Here is a 24363-nt window from a genome sequence, read left to right as displayed (position 1 = left end):
GTTGTAGTTCTCCACCCGATGTTTATTTCCGCCCTCCCTAAAGAAAGTACAGTATGCTAAAAGGGGGGGGGGTGCGTCTTTATTTCTCAACTGGCGCGTTGCAATGGCCTTTGACATTATTTCCTCCCGCTTTCTTTACCGACATGCATGATGAGAGTCGCTGTTTCACGCGACACGGCGGCTGAGTTTGTGAACGGTGTCACTTGCCCTCCTTCCCTTCGTGAGCTTTTTGCTCCTGGACGGGTCAGCGGGTGCGGAACGAGATGCACCACCCCGGTTACTCAAGGGATGCGTCATGATTGTCTAGCAGGGTGAAGAGAAGGGTGGGGCAGAGAAGGGAGCTCTGCATGGAAGCCCCGCTGAGCTGCTGAGCTCGCCGAAATGGGTGGGAAAGGTAGAAATCATGTAACCTCTGCAAGTCACCTCGTTACCTTGGTCCTCCTGCTCCCGGGCTTCGCTTTTTGGGGAGCAGTGAAGGCGAGGCCTCTGCTCAACGAGGATTACACTTGCAGACGATGCGGGAAGCCTAACATTGTGGTGGTGACGTGCGATTCCTTAGTAAGTATTTGACTTTTTCAAAACAAATGCAAAACTATCGAGAGCAACTTCTTCCCAATGCTTCTACCTGCGAAGGAATGTGAGGCGGGATGGTGTAAAATAACTACTCTTTTCAGGCTCAGCTGCTGTGGACCTGATCTCCCTGCTGGTTGAGCCTAGCTGCTGTTTTTTTTCCGCTTGGCGGTGCCATTTACATGCTAGAGAGCCCCAAGTGAAAAGGGCTTGCATTGAGAGTGAAATTTGTTGCTAAACTTTCACCTAATACTGTAATTGGAGAGCATGTTCTTGTGTCACACTTGGGTTGCAGTCCTACGGTATACCTGCTTATTTTGGGAAGAAATTCAGTTAACACTGTGAAAGTTAACTTTCAGCACTTAAGATCTAGCTTTTTGCAAGATTATAGCATCCGAATGGACTGAGCTGCCTGTTATAAGAGAGGAGGAGGAGAAAATTAGCATTATACCAGTACTAAAAAAAAGGAGAGCATTATAGGAAACAATTCAAGTAGTGCTTTATGTACACTAGGGGTTATAACACCTCTAGCAAAAGTTAATATGTGGGAGTGAACATGAAGGAGCTTGCAAGTTTTGCTCAATAGTGAAAAAGTAAAAGGTACAGAAGCACTGCTCACTGGAAGGACAGATCCTGAAGCTGAGGCTCCAATACTTTGGCCAACTCATGAGAAGAGAAGACTCCCTTGAAAAGACCCTGATGCTGGGAAAGATCGAGGGCACTAGGACGACAGAGGACGAGATGGTTGGACAGTGTTCTTGAAGCTACCAACATGAGTCTGACCAAACTGCGGGAGGCAGTGGAAGACAGGAGTGCCTGGCGTGCTCTGGTCCATGGGGTCTCGAAGAGTCGGACATGACTAAACGACAACAACAAACAAACAAACAGAAGCACTAATGGTGCTCCAGAACAGGATTTATTTTGCAATGAGTTCTTTCTTCTTCTGATTTAAATCGGGAGCGGGGGATGTGGAAAGGTTACCCACGTTGTCATACTTAATATGTCTGGCCCATACCTCACACTGTCTTCTTTGCCTGCGTTATTGCAAATGGCCAGCTCCAAAACTTCTCTTAACCAACATGGAACCAGTCACAAAGTCTCACTGAAATCACAGTAAGGAAATCACATAGCTCAGTTCTTGCTTAATTGTACTTCTCACTGAAATGTTTCATTTCTATCCATGCTGGTGTCCAGGGCCGGCTCTATGGCCAGGCTGGGTGGCGCAGGGCACCACGGCGCCGGCCCGCCAGGAGGGCGCTGCAAGCTGCGCCCGCCCGCTGGCCGGCCGGTCTGCTGCGCAGCTGCGCCCACGGCAACCGCACTGTGCCTGCCCGCCCGCCGCGCAGCAGCGCCTGTGGCAGCCGCACTGCGTGCTGCGCCCGGCCACGCTGGGAAATGGGGCGGGGGGGCGCCGGAGGGATCCGTCGCTCCACGGCGCCAGGGGCGCTTAAGACGGCCCTGCTGGTGTCCTGTCAGTGAAGACAAGCTCCTAGAAAACTTATATTGCAGCCAGAACCACTGAAATGGGTGTTTTGTACAGTGTGATTTTTTTTCCAGTGTGATTTGTAACATTGCATTGATTAATGTGATTTCTAATGTTGCATTGATTAATTTCCAGAGTAATTCTCAAAATGTTTTTTTTCCTCTGCATGCAGGATGGAAGGCTGACATTTCACCCAAAAAATGAAACAGTAGACTTGCCTTTTGTGAACCTCATGCGAAAACATGGCAGTCTCTTTCTTAATGCTTATACCAATTCTCCAATATGTTGTCCTTCCCGTGCAGGTAAGATCATACTCAAGCAAGAAATACATGAGTAGAACCTATTTAAATACTACTTTATGATAGCTAAACTTCAAAAGATTTTCCCTGGGCAACCTTGAAACTTCTGGTTCCTTTTAGTGTCTGTGAGCCAGGCCTTCAGGATAGACATAGTATCACTTGCATGTTTTAAAAAGGAAATAAATCATATGCTTGTGGGACATTAGGAGTGGGTTGTCGTCTGTATTTACCAAGTGCAGAGTGGCTGAAGGTCAACGTTAGAAGATTCATCATGTGAGTTAGGACTAAGCCTGTTGTCATACCCCTTTTATAAGTGGAGAAACTAGGCTGGGTATGACAGTGACTTGCACAAAGCCACTCAGTGGGCTTCATTGGCTTGTCTTATTCTAGATGAATAGGTTATATGACTTACACACCTTGCACACTCTTTAGGGATTGTGTTACAAGAACTCCCTGCCTTGGGAGAAACCTCCCCCCCCTTATTATAATTTTTGTAGCCCCTTATTTTGACTGGCATTCCATCTGATTAGTTGGCTGTTTTCTGTTTTTAGGGATATTTTTGTTTGCTGCTTTGTCTGTTCTACTTTTTTCTCTTACTGTACTTTTATTTTTTTAATCACATACAGTGGAACCTCGGTTTATGAACACCTCGGTTTATGAATTTTCGGTTTATGAACACTGCGGACCCATCTGGAACGGATTAAGTCATTTTCCATTACTTTCAATGAGAAAGTTCGCTTCAGTTTATGAACGCTTCAGTTTATGAACAGACTTCCGGAACCAATTACACCCATGCTTCAGTTTATGAACGCTTCAGTTTAAGTACTCCGCGGACCCGCCTGGAACGGATTAATCCACTTTCCATTACTTTCAATGGGAAAGTTTGCTTCAGTTTATGAACGCTTCAGTTTAAGAACTCCGCGGACTGTCTGGAACAGATTAATCCACTTTCCATTACTTTCAATGGGAAAGTTCGCTTCAGTTTATGAACGCTTCAGTTTATGAACAGACTTCCGGAACCAATTGTGTTCATAAACCGAGGTACCACTGTATTTTGATTATTAGGTGCCTTGGGCATGTCTTATGGGAAGACAAGATGGAAAGCCCTTATAAACAAACACTTAACTGAGGATTGATTAAATGGACTGCAACATTTATTGGTGCTCCTCCTTTTTTCTTCACACTGATGATCAGAATGGACTACCCTCAATAGATGGTTAGGATACCTAGACTGAGTCCAGCAATGGCTCCCCTCCCCTCTCCTTTCCATGGATTGTCAGAGCTGAGAGCTTATCCACTAGCAGAAACCTGCTTCCATTTCTTCACACCTCTTTCTGTATTATGGCTTTTGAGAATTAACCTGTCAAGAGTGTGACTGAAGTTAGGAAATTTGACTCCAACTTGTAGTTTGGAAAATAGTGGCAGTAGCAGTTCTCAAATTCCTTTCCTTGCTGAATACAAAGTAATCAAAGCCTGGGGAGAATTGTATTGCCTTTAATATTTTTATTGTAAGTGGCTTGCTTTAAAAGGCAAGGTAGAAGTAATCATAAAATAGTTTTCTTGTGATTGGAGAGACAGTGGAAAGGGCAGAAGGGTTGTGAAGATTCCTCATGCTGCTGAACAAACTCTGGCCTCCTGGAGCCATTGTAACGTTGGGTTAGAAAAATACAGTGGCAAAGTCTCTATGGGTCCTTGAAGCCACAACTTCTTGCTTTTATGGCAGGGGTAGGGAACCTCTGGCCCTCTAGAAGTTGCTGGACTACAGCTCCCATCATCCCTCACCATTGGTCCTATTGGCTGGGGCTGATGGGAATCGTATTTCAACAATATTTAGAAGGCTACAGGTTGCCCATGCCTGTTTTACGGGATGCCTTTTAGCTGCAGTGGAAGTCATAATCATTTAGTTAGTTAGTTAGTTAGTTAGTTAGTTAGTTAGTTAGTTAGTAATTATACTATGCTAAGTATACCCATAGATCTCAGGGAGGTTCACAACATAAAATTACAACATAAAAAACCCAAAGCACATACCGTAATAAAAATAAGAACAAAGACAACCCAATATTCCCCCCCTTCCACAACACATTCAGAAAGGCATCTGATAAATGTCTAATAAACATGCAAGAGGAAAGCTGTGCATACCTTGTTTTAGTCAGATTTTATATGTTTTATATGATTCATCAACAAATTCTGTTATGGGTGGGTTTCTTGTTTTTGTTTTAGCTATGTGGAGTGGCCTCTTCACTCACCTAACAGAATCATGGAATAATTTCAAGGGTTTAGATCCAAATCACACAACGTGGATGGACCTCATGGAAAAACATGGCTACTATGCTCAGAAATATGGAAAACTTGACTATACTTCAGGGCATCACTCACTAAGGTAAGCATTGGGAGGAAAAACCCATCTCTGATTAAAACAGGTTAATCAGAGGCATGATTACTGCTAATTGAAAGCATCCTGGTTGAAACTGGATTGGTATTTTATCATTTCTGTGTACAAAGTGCTTTTCAGTATTTACTTCATTTATCCTGATAACACCTCTTTGAGGCCTAACTAAGACTAAGTTGAAAAAGTACTTTTTGTTTTGTACTATCTGTAAAGTTCTTACAGTTCAGTTGTCTGTAAAATGTGTTACCCTGTCAAATGTTTGTTCCATTAAGTACATGAATCTGGTAGCACTTTTTCAGATGATTTTTTGAAAACACTTTTTTGAAACATTTTACAGTAAATCATTTTGAATCCTCATCATTGCTCAAAGAAGTCCTTATTGTCAGGGAGCTACAAAATCCATTATAAAGGCAGCAAACTTCTCAGAAGGGTTTATTGTAAGAACTATGTACCTTGGGAGAGCTGCAGTCATTTGCTCTTGAACAAATATTACTGCCTCGTCTTTTTCTTCACAATGCAACCACTTGTAGGCAACCTTTTTGAGGGTCATAGTTTCTGTATGCTGCATAAGGAGAAAATAATTGGATGTGTCATTCCACTTCTTACACGTCTACTGAAGCTCAAGTTTCATATAAAAATATTCTCCCTTTTCCTTTGTGCATGCTGCAGAGAGTTGAATATGCAAAGGGGAGAAGAGGGAGGCTCCCTCCTCTTCTCCAGAATGGCTTGGAAGAGATCAGAAATGTCCCTTTCCATTTTAAATTAACCATGGTTTGTTGTTACAGCCAAACCCTAAACCATGTTTAATCTAAATTAGTTAGTTGTCAAACCTGACTTGTTTTCACTATGACTTGAGTTGACTTGTTTTCACTAATCCTGGTTTACTTAAGCCTAGCCATGGTTTCTCCATTTTTAAATGTCACAACAAGCAAAATTTAACTTCCCAGCTTGTCCCTACAGCCCTTGCAAAGGCAGAGGAAGAGAGAGAAGTGTCTAGGTACAAGGCTCACTGCTAGGCCATGTTTGAACATCATTTGCAAAGGCAAACTGATATAAATATCTTTTTATAAACCCAGTTAAAATTTAATGTCATAGAACACTGAATACAAATGGTAAGAATGTCAGAAATGTGAACATAGTGATAATTTGCCTGTGATTGCATCTACCGGTACATGGAAATAGCGTATATACTGAATACTGTTCTGATTTTCAGTAACCGTGTGGAGGCTTGGACCAGAAGCGTTGATTTTTTGCTTCAGCAAGAAGGCAGGCCTGTGGCAGAACTCGTAGGTAACAAGTCCTATGTGAGAGTCATGCAAAAAGATTGGAAGGCCACCGACGATGCTGCAGCTTGGCTAAGAAACAAAGCCACCAACTTGACACAACCCTTCGTTCTTTACTTGGGGCTAAATTTGCCTCATCCATATCCTTCACCTTCATCTGGAGAAAATTATGGGGCATCTACATTTCGGACGTCTCCTTATTGGCTACAGAGGGTATGCAAATATTAGTGTATAGCCTGATATATGTTTTTTTAAAGAATTGTTTTTCTAGAGCATTTTATTCCTCAACCCACAGAAGGAGGGTCTCAAGTCCCCAGCATCTCCTGGTAGGACTGGGAGAGGTTCCTTCCTGAACCCCCAGAGAACCTCTGCCAATCGGTGTAGACAATACTGAGCAAGATAGACCAATGGCTTGACTCAGTATAGGGCAGCTTCCTATGTTCCTAATGCTGTGTGACTCAAATCTGAAATGAAAGATTAATCACAGTACAGCAGTACCCTGGTAGTCAAACACTTTAGTTGTCAAACAAATTGGCTCCCAAACGTCGCCAACCCGGATGTGAGTGTTGTGGTTTGCAAACATTTTTTGGAAGTCGAACATCCAAGGCGGCCTCCGCAGCTTCTGATTGAGTGCAGGAAGCTCCTGCAGCCAATTGGAAGCCGTGCCTTAGTTTTCGAACCGTTTCAGGAGTCGAACGGACTCCCAGAATGGATTAAATTGGAGAACCAAGGTACAACTGTATTTTATTATGTTGCCAGATTGTCTGTGAGCAAGTACAGCAGATATGTACTAAAGTTTTAATACTAAACTGTAATCTCCTTGGTCCCCCAGGAATTATAGTTGGGTGATAGTGCTGAGAATTCTCTTTTCAGAATATCTAGTCCTACATCCTTCCTGATAAAAACTGCTCTGCTTGTGGTTCCCTGGATAAATGAAATATCCGCTCACCCGCTCCCTTGGGTGGGTGTCCCTTGTGACACCGTGCAGGCTCCTGGGACAGGTGAGCCACCCACCTTTGTTCCAGGGAGGCCATCGCCCTGCCCCCATCTCAGCAGCCGGCTGGGGGTGGGGCGAGGGCCAGCATAAGGGGGCAATGCCCCTCAGCCCAGGCTCACTTTTTCCTTCCAGGTTCACCCACCCAACCCTCCCTACATATAACATGGTCTTCTTCTGTAGGATAATCTCTTGCTTTACAGGTCAGCGGGCGCTGCTATGGTCGTAAGATGGTTGCTGTATTCAGAACCAGGAATGAATTTCCCTGCATTGGCAGGTTTCGCCTTCCCTGTAGTATCTCATCACAACTTTGGCAGTTTTAGGCCTTGGTCAGTATTCTATAGTCTGTCTGTGAGTCGGGGCCAGCATATTGATGCACCCCCAGGCAGCGGCGTTTGCAGGGCCCGTTAAAGGGTTTATTGTGGCAGTCACTGGCCCTACAGCGGCGGCATATAGGTCGAACTCCCAGCTAGGTGAAGTGGGAGGGCACGCTTTCCAGTCCCCTCCTACAACACCTGATTGCCTTGCACATCCTCAGCCCCTGTCAGGGATGAGAAGGATGCCTTCCAAGGCCCTTAATTTGTGGCCTAATTTAAACCCATACAGTGTTGTCATGTCTCATCTCTTGGGGGTGTGGTGGGCACCAGGGACAGGGTTTGGCGCGTGGGCTCGCAAAGACCCATGCTATTTTTCTAGGAAAAAATGCTGCCGGAACTCGCCATGAACGCCTCCCTTGTTATCTTAGAATGGCAATGGCGCCCACCTGAGAAGTGCCAACGAGTTCTGGCTGAAAAAAAGAAAAGAAAAAGCCATGAGAATGATTAATAAAACCAGTTTAAGCTTGTGATGTAAAGATACCGGTACTCTTTATTTTATTTATGTATTACATTTCTGTCCCACATTTCCTCCAATGAGTTCAAGATGGCATACATGGTTCTGTGAGGGGGAGTCAGCTCTTCCTGTTTATTTGTATTCCATTTGAGTTGTTTCCAGGTTCTGTTTTTACAATGGTCACACAACACTCTCCAGACTGGTTGCCATGGCTCCCACTGCTTAAATGGCAGTGCAACCCTGTAATTCAGCAGAATGTTTTAAAGGAAACAACCATTTCTTCACAAAAGCATCTTCAGCGCATGGTTTACTTTTTTATATATAATGAGAATAGTGCTCAGTTTTAGTCTCCATCATTGCAATGTCTTAGAATTTCAGCTTTTTGAATGATTTCTTGATTACTCCCTTTTTCCTGTTGTCATGCACTCCGAGGGATCTGTATTGAGCTAGTGAAGTACAATAAGCTCAGAAAGTGTACACCTTGTATTCAGTTTTCTAGGATCTCTGCTAGAATTTTTGTCTTAGCTCTAGTCCCTGAATATGCTTATACTAGGGAGAACATGCAGTTGTTCTTAGCTTGGGAACCGAGTACCTCATGCAGTGCAACCAATTTCTTCATTCTTCTCAGGTCACCTTTCATCCCTCTGGGTGGCAGAGACAACCTCATGTCCAGCATGAGATGCAGAGATGGCTTTTGACTGTTGGCACAGGAGAGGCCAAATGGGAGAAAAGTTATGTGCAGTGTTATTTTTCTAGAAAAAGAGGTGCCAGAACTCACCATGAACGCCTCCCTGGTTCTCTTATAATTGCAGTGGTGCTCACCTGAGAGGTGTGCAAACTCAGTTCCAGTGAGTTCTGGCTGAAAAAAAGCCCTGGTTATGTGCCTTCTACTAGGATCCACCCCATACTTGTGTGTTGGAATGCCTAATGAGAAGTATGGGTGGTATGTTCTGGAGTATACCATAATGTGTACTGTACAATGTACATAATGTGTACTGTGGCTTCCCCATTCCTGTGAGCTGACTATGAAAGTGATTACAGTACCTCTACTTATGAATTGAATGTGTTCCAAATGCACATTCGTAAGTCGAAAAAATTTGTAAGTCGAATCCCATAGGAATGCATTGGGAGAAAAAATTCGTAAGTCGAAGCAACCCTATCTAAAAATTCGTAAGTAGAAAAAATCCTATCTAAACTGCATCCAAGATGGCGGCTGGAGCTCCGTTCGTAAGTAGAAACATTCGTAAGTAGAGTTATTTTTAAGTAGAGGTACCACTGTATTGCAATTATGTTTTATCTTCTGTTGTATGTATGGATTCTGAATTTCCTTGAAGCATCTATTTACTACATTTTCATACAAAACCTAGGTGGCTGTAGTATCTAGGGCACTAATTCACGGGATTGCTTTGGCTGAATGTTTGTCTATATTGTTTTCCATGGAAAAACTGGAGCCAGACAGAATAGTCTTTTGTTCGCTCCTGAGTTTTCTGAGGGGACAGCTGTGAACATCTAAGAAGTCAAGAACCCTGCTGTATCAAACCAAACATGCATGTAGTTACAGCATCCTGATTCTCACAGTAGCCAATCACATGTTTCGAAGCAGTACAATAGGGTAGACCTCCTGTGCTGTTGCCTCACAGCAACCAATACGCACTGTTCATTTCTCTAGCTGTGACATTGTCTCCATTGCTGACAATTAACTTGAACACATTTGCCCAGTAGCAGTGCAGTGGTACCTCGCTTTTCAAGCATTTCGGAAGCCGAACGTTTTGGTTTTTGAATGCCGAAAACCTGAAAGTAAATTCTTCCATTTTCAAACGCGCCTCAGAAGTCAAACAGCTTCTGCGATGCGTTTCTCAATTTTCTCAATGGAATTTGCCGACTGCCCATTGCACCTCGGTTGTTGAATGTTTCGGAAGTCGAACGGTCTTCCGGAACAGATTATGTTTGACAACCAAGATACCACTGTAGTTGAATCAGCAGCTTCAGCTAACATTGAAGCCTAAATATGAACATGAGCTCAAATACACGTTCTACAAAAAAAATCATTGGGTATTCACTTCCAGAGGATTGCTACCAAGCTAACATACGGTACTTTAGCAATGATTTGATTGCTAAACAAAGGAGTTATTTTCTGTAAGCCATGGGTTTCTATGTAGTATGTCACACTTTGACTTTTGCTTTTTGCTATTTTGCTATTGTATTGCCATCGTGTTTATGTGTATGTATCACTGGAATTCCTGCCGGGCACATAGAATTAATTGTGTGGTTCTTGGGGTTGCAGCAATGGCCTGTCTAGGTTGGAATGGAGCTTAGCACTGAATCAAGCTCTCTCATTTGCTGAATCAATTCAAAGCAGTGCATCAACATGATGCTCTCACGGTACGCTGTGTTATTAAGCAGATGGTCTGTAAGGTATCAGCTGGAGCCATCTTTAAGACGTGTGGCTTTGTTCCTAGACACAGGCGCTGCGGTGAGCAAGAGAAGATCACACATTCAATTTTTTAAGGAAAAGTCTTTCTTGTAGACAATTTGTATAAGCATTCATATAGTTAGTGAGGGGATATATCGTAACCGGAAAAGGCTGCTGGCTGCAAAAGAAGAAGTCATTGTGGTGGAAGGCTGTGATAATCCCATAAAATCTAACTGAACCTTATGGAAGCGGGCTGTAGAAGATCCAACTCTCTACCTATGCATTCCGAATGAATTGCACAGGCAGGAAAAAGGCAGCAAGTGTAGTGGTAATGCCTGGAGTATTGCTTCTAAACACATGCTGCATTTTGCTGCACAGATCTCTGATAAGAACAGCAGTGGGTCAGGGGCTCTCCCCTTACACTAATGTTCTAACCTATTGAGAAGCATATTGGAGGTGGTATTCGACTAAGTTTTACCCTGACTATATCCATTGTAGTTAGTGAACATAACTAAGTTAGGCCCATTGATTTCAATCATTGTACTTTGTTACCCTTCATTGAATGCATCCCTGGACACCTTCCTCTAAGCACACTTTCTCAGCAAAGCTTTTTGGCATAAGTCCATAGTCCTCATGGCATTCTCTAAATATGCCTAAGTATGTGCAACTGAACATACCTGTTTATCCCTGTCTCCATTTCTCTCCTCTTCCTCTGGGTCATATTACAGATTGCATGTCCCTCAGGGCAGGATCCTGTGCTCTTGTTTTCTGTAAAGCACTATGCACTTTGGTCCTCCTCTGTAAATAATGCATTGGGCGGGATTCACCTAATAAGTCACATCAGTACAAGCCCTGTTCGATGACTTCTGCTTGTGCAATGGGGCCTTCACCTCTTCTTCTCCCCTCATTTATAAAACATGGAGTCCTCATGTTCAGTCAGTATGTCTACCTTGGGCTGCTGGCAAATTGGACGGTGATAATAGTTACCTTTTGACAAAATAAAACATTTTTACTTTGTTACTAGGTGAGATACGAAGCCATCAAGATTCCAAAATGGCTTCCATTTTCAGAGATGCACTCAGTAGATTACTATTCCTCTTATACAAAGAACTGCACAGAGAAATTTACGGAGAAAGAAATCAGAGATATCCGGGCACATTATTATGCCATGTGTGCAGAAACGGATGCAATGCTTGGTAAGTGATATCCCGATTATCTTACTAATACCATGTATTTCTCAATACTATTACTGCAAAGATAGTTTTCTTCCCTGATTCTACCCATGTAGAGGCTACAGCCCTAATTATGCATTCTTCAAAGTCTTAGAACTGCAGCCTATATATTTTTCATAGCTAAGCTTCGTGTAAAAAGATTTTTTCCAGAAAGTAACTGTGAGGGACAAGACCTACAGACAGCCCCCTCCCATCTTGAACACGAGCTCCTCACCCAGCGGAAGTGGGAGAGGGGAGGGGGATAGTTCCAGCGGGGATTCAGGAAGTGGAAGCATGAGCTCAAGTAGGATAGCTGAGCCCAGGCACCGCCTGGGAACGGAAAGGGGAAGCAAAGGGACCGTGGGAAAAAGACCGATCCCAGCCACCCCGGAATTGCGTAAAAAGCGCAGAGGGAGGAGATTCAGTATGCCAAGATTACTTTGCTGGAGGAAAACGCGGGAACCGCCATTCGGAGGTTCTGTGCCGGACTGAGAACATGTACCGACAACCTGTATATAGCACTGATTCAGCACTGTAAATAGATTGCACCAATAAAAGGATAAAATGCAGACCTGTGAGGCGTCGTTACTCTAGAGTAGCCACTCCGGACCCTGTGACAGTAACAACTAGGTGTTTTCTGTTGGGGTTTCTTTAATCTATTATTTAATAAAACTTCTATCATACTCAGTCTACAAGGTTAGAATCTGATTCATGAAGAAAACAATATGTCTCAGTTAATGTATTAAGGACTATGGTAATGTCATTTCAATTGCAGAGGCCAGGACTAGGCCCAGCCCACCCATGAGGTAGGCTGAAGCAGCTGCCTCAGGCAGCAGAATCCTGCAGGGCGGTGCTCCCACCCCTGCCACTACTGCTAGGGTTGCGCAGCTACAGTGGCAGCTGCATCTTCTTCCAGCAAGATCTCACAGAACTCTTGCAAGATCTCACCAGAGGAAGGCACAGCTGTGCAGAAGGGTAGCCACTTCCTTGTTTTGCCTCAGGTGGCAAAATGCAAGAGGCCGTCCCTGGCCGGGACACAATCTCAGGAGTGTACACAGCAATCTTCAGGGCAGTATCGAGCAGGTCGGGCGCCCTGGCACTGAGGGGCGGAGATCGCTCCGGCGCCCCTGCCCTCGCAGCGTGTAGCATGGCTTCCGTGCGGCCTTGCCGCGCAGCACCCGACACCACCAGGACTCTACCTAGAGCCAGCCCTGGCAATCTTAATGCAAATAATGTATTATGTAAGCTAAGCAATTATGTTTACAAATGTAGCTCTGTACTGTGATGTTATTCAACTACAGTGGAACCTCAGTTTATGAACACCTCGGTTTATGAATTTTCGGTTTATGAACGCCACGGACCCATCTGGAACGGATTAATTCACTTTCTATTACTTTCAATGGGAAAGTTCGCTTCAGTTTATGAACGCTTCAGTTTATGAACAGACTTCCAGAACCAATTACACCCATTCTTCAGGTTAAGTACGCTTCAGGTTGAGTACTCTGCAGACCCGTCTGGAACGGATTAATCCACTTTCCATTACTTTCAATGGGAAAGTTCGCTTCAGTTTATGAACTCTTCAGTTTAAGTACTCCGTGGACCGTCTGGAACAGATTAATCCACTTTCCATTACTTTCAATGGGAAAGTTCACTTCAGTTTATGAACGCTTCAGTTTATGAACAGACTTCCGGAACCCATTGTGTTCATAAACTGAGGTACCACTGTAAGTAAAACTTAGTAGACCCATTGAAATAAATGGACTTGATTCAGGCTGGATATCATCCGATATGTCTGAGCTGCATGGCTCTGCAACTCCTATGAGGAAATGATCAGGTGGGCCTTTGCATGTGTCACACAAGGCATAATTCATGTGGTTCTGCCCCATGTACATCTTCCTGAGACCTGGTCTCGGCCACCACCACAAAAATGACATTAACCTGGTTTTAGATGTCTGTGCCAAACATCTGTGGCAGAAAGTGCTGCAAAGGGAGTGTTGAGTATTGTCATGCCTGCAGTACAATTCTGATAGGAGTATCATTGGGGAGGGAATGTAATTAATCTTGTATATTTGTTCTCTGTACAACAACAACAACAACCACAAATATTTGTTCTCTGTACCTTAATACATGTAAGACATGTACTTTATGGAAATAATATATTCTGAGATGGCTGCCTTGGGGGAAAAGGTTGGAAATGAAGGGATACTGACACTGTAGCATTTTTATATTGTTATTGCCAGAAGAGCAGAAAGATTGTCAAGGAACATCTACTGAAACTGAAGAGAGGTGGGGTGAGGAATCCTCTCTCAGTTATTACAAATCTTCTTTTTATATGTTGGCTTCACATCTGGAATGCTGTTCCCATCTGCTGCAGAATTTGGCATTCTGAGAATTCCAGCTTTAATTCCTTAAAAGCCTAAGTGTAATGAGAGAGATGGAGAACAGAAGCGAGAAGGAGCTTAGGTCAAGTGTTTTCTTTGGGTAGAATTTTGGTGCCTTGCTGTCTCTTTGATGGTATATGGGCAGTATGGAAAATCTGCATGTTTTGGGGTTACTGATCAGTTATTACAATCCTTTGAAAACCCTTATTGTATGTAGAAATTCAGGAGAAATTTGACAGTTTCATACATGATAATAAACACTTTAGGTGAAGTCAAGAGAACTACAACGAACCCAGATTGACAACTCAAATCCTAGGTACACTTACTCAGAAGCAAGTCCCATTGTGTTCAGTGGAGCTTACACCCAAATAAGTATGCTGGGCATAGCCAGGATTTTTTGTTGTGGTGGCAGACCTTTTGTTAGGTGGGCAGAAACTCAGTTTGCTATGTATTTTATTGATTTTTATTTATTTAGGGGGGTAGCTGCCCCTCCCTGCCCCCCAACTACGCCCATGTATGTATGTATAGGATTAGGATTGTGACCTAAATCTTGCATCTGAGCTTGTGCACCACCTTAAATGGGATTCAGACTCATCACTGAACGTTCAGTGTGGTTTTAAAAACCATTGCAAGTTTCAGACTATTAAAGCATACTTTGAGATCTGTATGGCAGACATAAATGTGAGCTTCTAAAAGTGGATAACTGTGGGTGTTTAGCGACAGATTAGCAAAATGCAGCATTTCGGATGGAGATTTCTGGAAGTATGGAAGCCATAGTTGTGCATGCTGATATTTAGCTGTGGAAGAAACTTATTCAGAGTTCTCAAGGAGAAAATAAACTGCCCCTCATGATCTCTCATAATCAGCTTCTCTCCATCCTCCCAGAGGACTTTTCTTTGGAATCCTTGAAACAGCAATGCCTTCTGTATAAATGAGAACACAGGCAATGTGATCTAGTGCTTTCATTACACTGGCAGAAGAGCTACCTCCTTGTGACATCTAAAAACTATTTTTATGCATATTTTGATGTTTGCGTATTAACCCTGCCTTATATTTTGTTGCAGGCGAGATAATTTCTGCTCTAAATGACACAGGACTACTCAGAAGGACTCTTGTCGTATTCACTGCAGACCACGGAGAACTTGCCATGGAACACAGGCAGTTTTACAAAATGAGCATGTACGAAGCAAGCTCCCATGTTCCTCTCCTTATAATGGGACCGAATACTAAGCTGCAGTTCATCCCCAATGTGGTGTCCCTTGTGGATATCTACCCTACCATGCTCGGTAAGCAATATTTCTGTTGGAATAGCAAGCTCACTTCACATGACCGGCAGGGATAAAAAAATATTTAAAACCATCCCCTTTGTTAAAATATGATTGCAGAAGATCGCTTAAAAGCACGGCCGGCTCACTTGGGACTGTCTAGAACAGGCATCCCCAAACTTCGGCCCTCCAGATGTTTTGGACTACAATTCCCATCTTCCCCGACCACTGGTCCTGTTAGATTGGGATCATGGGAGTTGTAGGCCAAAACTGGAGGGCCGCAGTTGGGGGGTGCCTGGTCTAGAAGTTGCTGGACTGCAGCTCCCATCATCCCTTACCTTTGGTCATGCTGGTTGAGGCTGGTGGGAGTTGGAGTCCACAAATGTCTCACAGGTTAGCCACCCCTGGTTTTAAAGCATTGCTGACTAGCAACCATGGTGTCACTACTGTCAGATAACTTCCCCAACATGCCTACACCATGTTGTGATTTACTGCTCAGCTTGCAAAGAAAGGACATTTAAAGGATCTGACACTGATCAATAAAGCCAAAATTTGGAGATGCCCCAGTCAGTTTCACCTCCTTTGATTTAACGTTAGTGTATATGAATAATGTGTTTTTGTCCACTTGCGCACCGAGGCTACTCTGTTTCATGTGATACTTGCACTGCTCTGCACACATATAAAAACCGCACTTTAAAATAATAATAATAGTGTGGTCAAAGGACATGTAACGGGTTATATACTTAGGCAGGTGGGCGTGAAGGTTTCAGCAGATCCCCAGTCATTTCCAAAATGAGATATTACTGAATGTTTTAATACAGTAATGGGAAAAATGTTTTTTTTAAAAAAACAACAACACCAAAACCTGAATGAAATAATGAGGCTCTCAAAATCCTTCTGAAATTATAAACACCTGGAACGTGGAAAATAATGTATTCTGCCTTATTTCCATTTCTGTGTCAAAAGTGTCCCATTTGCGGGAAGGATAAGAAATATTTCCTGGAGAAAAGAAACCCTTTTAATTGTGGGAATATTTGCCTTTTTCCAGTCATGTTTGTTGCTGTTGGTTGTTCTGTCTGCTGCAGCTTGATTTCCTTCCCACCAAATTTCTGAGTCCTGCTTCTTCTTCCTAGACTAATCACGCAGGCAATCCTAGACTAATCATAGGCCACATAGTGACCTGAATGTTGTCAAGACACTAAGAAACTTGGTAGATTTAGCTATGTGACATCGCTGAGGACAAAAAATCAATGTGAAACTGGGATCATTGCTACCTGGATCAGTGACATGAGTTATCCCACCTATTATTATCATCATCATCATCATCATCAGCTTTGATTTATTCATTGCCTTCTGAACAACCATTTGCACATAAGAGTATTGACAACACTTTAAAACACCAAAACAGCAAATACATTAAAAACAGTACTGAAACCCTAGCAAAGTAGACACCCACAGTAAGGAACAATTTATCCAACTGGGAAAGTTTGTCGGAACAAAAATGTATTCAGTTGTCTAGGGGTCATTTAGTAAATAGGATGATCTTGTAATATTGCAAAGCCAATTTGATTTTACTGAGAGAAACAAAACTAATTCACTTACCCTGGCATTGTCTGAAGGCACATGGTACAACCTTTCTGATGCAAAACAGGTCTGGTTAATGCTTGGATAGTAACCCCATGTGTGCCACCTTAAGTTTTATGGAAGTGCAGCAGCATAAAATTAATGAGTGTGAGGATGATGCTTCCTGGGCCGGTCACATGGGCGATCCTAACCAATTGGGATTCACACTGTGAACATGATAAGATGGCCATGCTTCATAGTTAACTGTATTTGACATGACAGTATTATGGAGGGGAAATTGAGTAAATTCAGAGTGAGGGCAAAACCTTCTGAATAGGTAAACTCTTACGAAGGAATCACTGAAAGGTCGCCAAGAAGTTGGGGAATTTTACACTGTTGGAAAATAGTTAGTACTTTCAGTTCAAACCCTATATTCTAACTAGAGACTTTAGTTTAACATTACTAATCAATGAGTCACACATTCTCTTAATCAAATCTCAGCCCCTACCTTCTTGTTCCAACTGTCTTAATTTCCCCCTTCTCTCTTTTTGAAGGTTGTATTTTTAAATCACCGTTCTTCCTGTGCTCTCATTCTCCATATGTTCTCTCCTGGTTCTTCCTTCCTGTATTCAGAATATTAAAAAATACAAAATGATTAATTTATTTAGGTGAGTAACAAACAAATGATTAATGTTATTTTCTCAGACACTCCGACTGATGAAGTAAGCTCTGACCTTATCTGTAGACAGGAATATACAGTAGATAGGAATATAGTCTCTGTCTCTGTGCTTTGCCATTTGATTTTAAAGTTTGTTTCTGTACATGTGTGTGTCACAGCTTAACAATCTCCCTTAAAAGTGTGCTGTTGTATCCAACATGGCACAAACAGACTTTTATTCCTGCAGCAGATTTTGCCATCCTGTATTTCTCTTTGTAGTACACCACGGAATCCCCACCCCCACCCCCCAAAAAAATTCAGCATTGGATGCAACCTATGATGTTGTACTTCCATCTTAAGGGTTATTTAAATTAGGCAGATGGGGGGGCCTTCAGGGAGAAGGAAGGGTAAGTCTTACTTGTGCAAACAGGACACTGCAATTAGATGCCACCATTAGTTCAGAAAGATCTTAGGTTTAATTTCAATGACTTAAATCTCTCTCTCTCTCTCTCTCTCTCTCTCTCTCTCTCTCTCTCTCTCTCTCTCTCTCTCTCTCTCTCTCTTGCACCACATATGAGTTGCTTAAAAATAACAAATAAACTGCCAATGGTTAGAACAGAACTGAAGTTTTGTGGAAATAATTTCCCTAAGTAGCTAGTTATTAATTTTGCAGTAAGAAAATGTAAGAGGGATCTTGGACTTAATATAAATGCAAAGATAAGAGGTTCAGAATTATCACTATAAGGGGCAAAGGACAAGTTGCAATGGTTGACATAGTATATAATTTATTTCCTTGTTGGTTTTATATATTTCTGCCTTTTCCTTTTAATTATGTTTAATTCTTTTTAAATAATGTAAATACAAAATTTTGAAAACAAATTGACTTAAGTCACAATTTCTATTTCAGATGTTGCTGGGATACCTATACCAAAAAATCTCAGTGGATATTCACTGATGCCCCTGGTATTGAAAGAGGCAGAAGATAAAGTCCCAACTAGACAGCAACATCCTACTTGGATTCTGAGTGAATTCCATGGCTGCAATGTGAATTCTTCGACCTACATGCTGAGAACTGACAGGTGGAAATACATAGCATACTCAGATGGCCGTTCAGTATCTCCTCAGCTGTTTGGTACGTTTGCTACTTGATTAATGTGCAGTCTGATCCTCTGTTCTGCTCCGCACGAGTATGATAGGGAGGTGCAAATCAGTGTTGCATTAGCACAACTATGTAGCTCCTGTCTTGAAGCAACACAAACTACCAGACCTACGATTGTTGCTGCATCATGTCTTGCGTGGTTCACCGGAAGAGAAGAGCAGAGAAGCAGTGTAGTAAAGTAGTAGTGATAGTAATTAGCATCCCATTCTTCATAAAGATCAGCACTCTCCTTTGCAACAATGCAAGTTTGCACAAACAAAATAGGACCGTTAAATCAAAACACAGTTCTGCAGTCAATGCACTGCACTGTTGGAAACAGCAAAAGTACAGTCTGAGAACACTAGAATCACTGGCCAAAGCCTGAGACAGGTAGGACAGTTGTCTCTTCAATGTCTCAACTGTGCATAGCCCAGTCTGCTTAAACCAGGCTTCCTCCAACTCGGCCCTCCAGATGTTTTGAGACTACCATTCCCATCATCCCTGCTATCTAGGGATCATGGGAGTTGTCGACCAAAAACATCTATGGGCCGAGTTTGAGGAAGCCTGGCTTGAACCCATAAACCTGGGTTTGAATTTGACCACTGAACTATGGTTCCATCCTCTCAGATTGGACAATGTGGTCAGATGACTGGGCACCCAAAGAGGTTAAGGTCCGAAAAGGTGGCATGCTGTAGTCTAGGCCTGTACCAAAATAATCAAGGGAGCAACTCCCCTATGAGGAGTAACAACATTTGAGGGTTTTGTTTGTTTGTTTGTTTGTTTGTTTGTTTGTTTGTTAAAGGTGAGTAAAGTGGCACATGAGAGAGGTATATAAAAGCATGCATGGTGTTGAGAAAGTGGAGGACGTTTTTCTTCCTCTCATAAAACTAGAACTTGAGACCATCCAATGAAGCTGAATGGTGAGAGTTTTGAGGGGAGGGAAAGGAGTATTTTTCCACGCAGCACATAGTTAATGGAATTTGTTACTGTTAGGTGTAGGGATGGCTGCCAACTCAGGTGGCTTTAAAAGGGGATTCCAAGGAAGATGAAGCTGTGTGCCACCTCCAGTATCTTAACACAGTATGGTCCTTGAGATGAAAGAGTTTCCCTTCTCCTGCTCCATACTGGCTGGCAGGGGGCTTTCCTAGCCCAAGCTACACTAGGATGGTGTAGCCGTTAGGTTGTTGGACTAAGATGTGGGAGACCAGGGTTCAAATCCCTTCTCAGATAGGAATCTTGTTGGGTGACCTTGGGCCAGACACCATCTCACCTACTTCACAGCTTTGTTGTGAGGATAATATGGAGATGGGAGAGCCATGTACACAATCTTGAGCTCCTTAGAGGAAAGCTGAGATATAAAAGCAAAATAATAATAATAATAATAATAATAATAATAATAAATACTGGGGATTGGAATTGGGACCTTCTGCATGCCAAACAAATGCTCCAGTGCTGCGCTGCTGCTTTTTTCAAGTTCGGGCTCATTAATTTGTCTTAATCGTTCTTTGTTGCAGATCTCTCTGCCGATCCAGATGAACTAACAAACGTAGCAACCAAGTTTCCAGAGATCACACAGTATTTGAACAAAAAACTCTACTCCATCGTTGATTATCCCAAAGTCTCTGCCTCTGTTGAACAGTACAACAAGCAGGAGTTTATCAACTGGAAACAAAGTTTAGGACAAAACTATTCTGATACCTTAGCTAACCTCAGGTGGCACCAGAACTGGAAGAAGGACCCAAAGAAGTACGAGGATGCAATTGATAGATGGATTAAAGAGAAGACAAATCTGTGAAATGTCTGCAGAAAGTGAGAATGGACAATCTGCTCCTGGATGTAAAGAGGCAGTGCGGGTGCAATAAGCAGTTACCTCTTACTGCAACAGATACTGAAATGGGAACATGGGGTCGGATGCTATCCTCCAGTCCCTCCCATTTCCCAACACAAATCTACTCTGCTAAGCTATAAATACTAGCTAGGCCCAGTTGCCTGTTAACCAGGATTTGCTAGGCAGCTTCAAAACCTGATTTCAACTCTGGTTAAGAAGAATCCGTGCTAAGTGACCTGTGATTCACATGGATGTTGATATAATGGCCTTATTGGGACATAGTGTTAAATTATGGTTGTTAGCATGAGCCTTGTCTGCACTTCCCATCTCCCTTCTCCTCTGGCACAGCCACAAAGAGGATATCAAAATCTTTTCCTTCCGTTTTTAACCACAGTTTAGCATTATGTTCAAACCTCAGCAAACCATGATTAGTCTCAACTATGGTTCAGAGAAACCAACCAACTTCAAGCTGCATTTTGTGAATGTGATGTCACACTGGGGCCTGCCAATAAAAGTACCGTATTCTGCCAGCAAAACCCCTGAGCAAAGGATACCCCAGGGAGCAAATGTAAACTGCCACCCCTCCACCATCTCTAGCACTGATAAGAAGCCCTTAACATCCAGGAGAAATCTCACCATGCCTGTATCCAGAGGTTGCTCTAGAAGGACTCTTGAGGCGGGTTCCCAACTCATCCCCCTTTCAGAGGGGGAGACCAAACCATCTCCCAGCATAGAGAGAGCATAGAGCCCAAAAAGTCCAGGTTCGGGCATTTACCTACCAAAGAAGTACATGTCTGAGAGTCCAAAATTATAGAGCTACTCATATTAAGGGGTCTTGGGTGAAGTGTGGGAGACCAGACTATGGAAGCTGCTGGAACAGCACATATTGAAATCCAGCAACTCTTGTGAACCACCTTGCCTATTCTGCCCTGCCTTTTGACTGATGGCCTCTGTTGCTGGCTTCTTAGATCCTGCCTTTAGAACTAGGCTTATTGATGGACTGCTTTTGTTGTGCTTTGACACGGACTACACTTTGACTTCAGTCTGCTTTTTCACCTGGTTGCAGGAGCAGACAGGGCCTACCCCAGCCTCTGCCTAAGAACTAAGCCCCGACATGGTTGGAGGCACAGGACAGTTTGCTTGTTTCCCTAAACCTTTGTTAAGATTAATCAGAGTTTGGGGTTTGGACAAAGCAATAAAAAGCAGTCAACTGAAAACAGAAGCAAAAGCTGCTTTTTACATCTGCACTACCCCCAAGACTATACTTTTTCATGTGGGAAAGTATATACTGTAGTGGCTAGGACTTAGCTGTGAATTAGGAATTCTCACGTTTCAAACTTGTCACTGCCATGAACTCACTAGGTGCCTTAGAGAAGCCACTTTCTCCGCTGTTGCCTGCAATATGAGGAATAATCGCTGTTGCCGTACAGTGTTGTAAGGATAACAATTAGATGCATGTAAAACACTCTGAAAACACTATACACATTTGTATTACTATACAGTACTTGGATTAACAAGTATAGTATTTACAGTGCCCTAACTGCAGTGGCTAACCTTTGGGCTTCCATATGTTATTGAACACCACATCCCATCAGCCCCAGCCGGTATGGTTCATAGTCAGGGATTATGGGAATTGGAGTCCAACAGCATCCACAGCGTACTTTGTAAGCTATTCCTGCCCTGGTTAAAGTATTCATTTTGTGTGTGAGTTTGTGTTCTAACTGGATTTTTCTTGGTCAGAACACAACATTTCAAAACATTTCAAAGTGCAGTTTAGGGCTGAACAAGGGCAAGCACATCTGTTCAGGCTCCCTCTAGGTGATCCATTTCTTAAGCATTAAGAATGTGAAGGTTATTATGTGAAGGTTAGATTATACCTAGTCTTTATTGAGCATTTCTTCCATTTTGCTTGTGGTTATGTTTACAGTACATGGAATCATTTGTTCACCCTCCACTTTTTGGTGCGTTTTTCTGTCACTTTCAAAACCACAAAAAGTCTTGAGTTTTTTAAAAAGTGGATTTGTTGCACAAGAGCAACATAACCCTTTAACCCACCTTAAATGTAGAAACCTGAAGTTCTGGAATGCATTTGAATTCTTCCCACATAACAGCGAGTCTGGTAATGCCCTCAGTTACTATTGAACACAAAAGAGATGCATGCAATTTTAGGTCCCCCCCCCCATACTGATGCCATTTGTGACTAATGATTGTGTGATACGTTCCTGAATTCCTTTGGGTTAATGGTTTGTGTAGCAATTTACAAGTGGGGTTTTTTTTTTAACACCCCCTCCCAACGAAGTTAGTATCATGGTGGTGCAGGTTAATGCTAGATTCATCTACACTTCCTTCTTATTCTTCTAAGGGCTTGCAGCTATTAAAAACCGCTGTTTTCTTTTACTGTATTGCATAAGCCTTTTACGTATTGTTTAACCTTCATGCAACACACTCCAGATACTTGTCTGGGTATACCAACATGGCTTGCATTTGCAGTTTAAGTGCGAGCAGCATATGTTGTTTCATTTGGTCTAAATATCCAAGAGATTTGCATGCAGATTTTTGCTACTCAAATATGTTAAATCTCCCTAGCAACCGTTGTCCTCTCCATCACACACACACACACACACACACACACACACACACACACACACACACACAGCTAGTCCCCTTCAAGCAAATGCAAAGAATAAGAAGAAACTCAGAATAATTTGGATCTGCTCTCTAGTGCTGTGGGAAAAACTATTGTCTTAATCTCTCCCTGCCCCCACAAAAACCCCATGTATTGGAACTGAGAGGTGAAGTTTAAAACGAAGAAAGGTGGTATTTGTGTAGGCAAATCTCATCACATTTCCCTCAAATGCTGAACACGAGTGGCCCCATGCCTATCAGTTAGCAAGCTAAAAGGAGCCGTCCAAAAACAAGGTAGTGGGGGGTTTTATATACCGGTATATACTTTGGGAACTCCCCAGGCAAGCAGAAGTGTTTTAGTTTGTACATTAAAATTAGATTAAGCAAAAGTATCCTGCTATGAACCTGTGCTCAATAGCCTCCAAGACCTACATGTGGAGGCTGAGGTTGAAGCAGCAGCTGGAGCAGAATACAGTGGCCAGTCTCATGACTGGAGCAGCCTAGCATCAGCATGTAACACCCTTGAGCTGTAAGAACTGTATTGGCTGCCAGTATGCTACCCATTTGAGATTGCCTTATGAAATTAAAAACAACAGCCCCAAACTCCTCTCCCAGCATTAAAGGGTTTCAGCAGGAATCCTAGCATTGCAGAGTTTGGGGGAGGTGGGCTCTGAAGGAAAAGGAAAAACGAGTTTTGCCTTTTCCTACTGCAGAAATATACCATTACTCTCAGAAAATGCTTGCATTTGAGGCTGACATTCCCCTGCAAACTGCAGACAGCACCACCAGCTCCTGTTGCAGTTGGCTTGGAAATCCTGAACAACAGAACTTCTGTCATGGGTTAATGATGAAGTGTGCCCCTTTTTTGTGTGCTCCTACTTGTTAATCTTTTGTTACGCAAGCTACACAACATCTTTGTGTGTTTTTTCCAAAATGAAAGCTAGTGGGACAGAGCTATTACTGCTTTAAGCGATGCTGTCTCTGAAGGGAGTAATAGGATAGGATGCTGGAATTCATTTCAGCATTAATGAACAGCTTGGGCTATACAGTCATACCTCGGTTTAAGTACGCTTCGGTTTGAGTACTTTCAGTTTAAGTACTCCGCGGACCCGCCTGGAACTGATTAATCCACTTTCCATTACTTTCAATGGGGAAGTTTGCTTCAGGTTAAGTACGCTTCAGGTTAAGTATAGACTTCCGGAACCAATTGTGTACTTAAACCGAGGTACCACTGTATTCAGACAAGCACTTGTTACATTTCATTTTACTTCACTCCCTCTATTCTATTACAGTTTGCTTGCATGTGTCCTGTGCATACATCCTTGCTTGTCCTGGAATTGTTGGGTTCTTTTTTGTTTATAAATGCTAATTTCCTAAATTGTACCCATGCACACCCAAATATCATTTTATATAGTGTGCAAGGGACCAACTG

General features: G+C 42.7%; 1 protein-coding gene across 4 annotated transcripts; it reads left to right on the top strand.

Annotated features, from left to right (window-relative positions):
* The first annotated feature begins 42 nt into the window (after positions 1-42).
* ARSK (arylsulfatase family member K) lies at positions 43-22703 on the top strand. 4 transcript variants are annotated; one of them, XM_035100011.2, is made up of 8 exons: positions 43-558; positions 2226-2355; positions 4573-4732; positions 5955-6237; positions 11287-11458; positions 14919-15140; positions 18248-18472; positions 19993-22703. In XM_035100011.2, exons 1-8 carry the CDS (start codon positions 382-384, stop codon positions 20271-20273), a joined length of 1650 nt encoding a protein of 549 aa, XP_034955902.2. In that variant the 5' UTR covers positions 43-381; the 3' UTR covers positions 20274-22703. The 4 variants fall into 4 exon arrangements, with proteins under 4 accessions (XP_034955902.2, XP_034955903.1, XP_034955904.1 ...); XM_035100012.2 differs by lacking the exon at positions 43-558 and adding an exon at positions 2979-3568; XM_035100013.2 differs by lacking the exons at positions 43-558; positions 2226-2355 and adding an exon at positions 2979-3393.
* The last annotated feature ends 1660 nt before the right edge of the window (positions 22704-24363 follow it).

Source organism: Zootoca vivipara, chromosome 11 (genome assembly GCF_963506605.1).
Source record: "Zootoca vivipara chromosome 11, rZooViv1.1, whole genome shotgun sequence".
Classification (NCBI taxonomy): Eukaryota; Metazoa; Chordata; class Lepidosauria; order Squamata; family Lacertidae; genus Zootoca; species Zootoca vivipara.
Note: the sequence above shows the minus strand (reverse complement) of the source record. Positions and strands in the feature narration are given on the sequence as shown.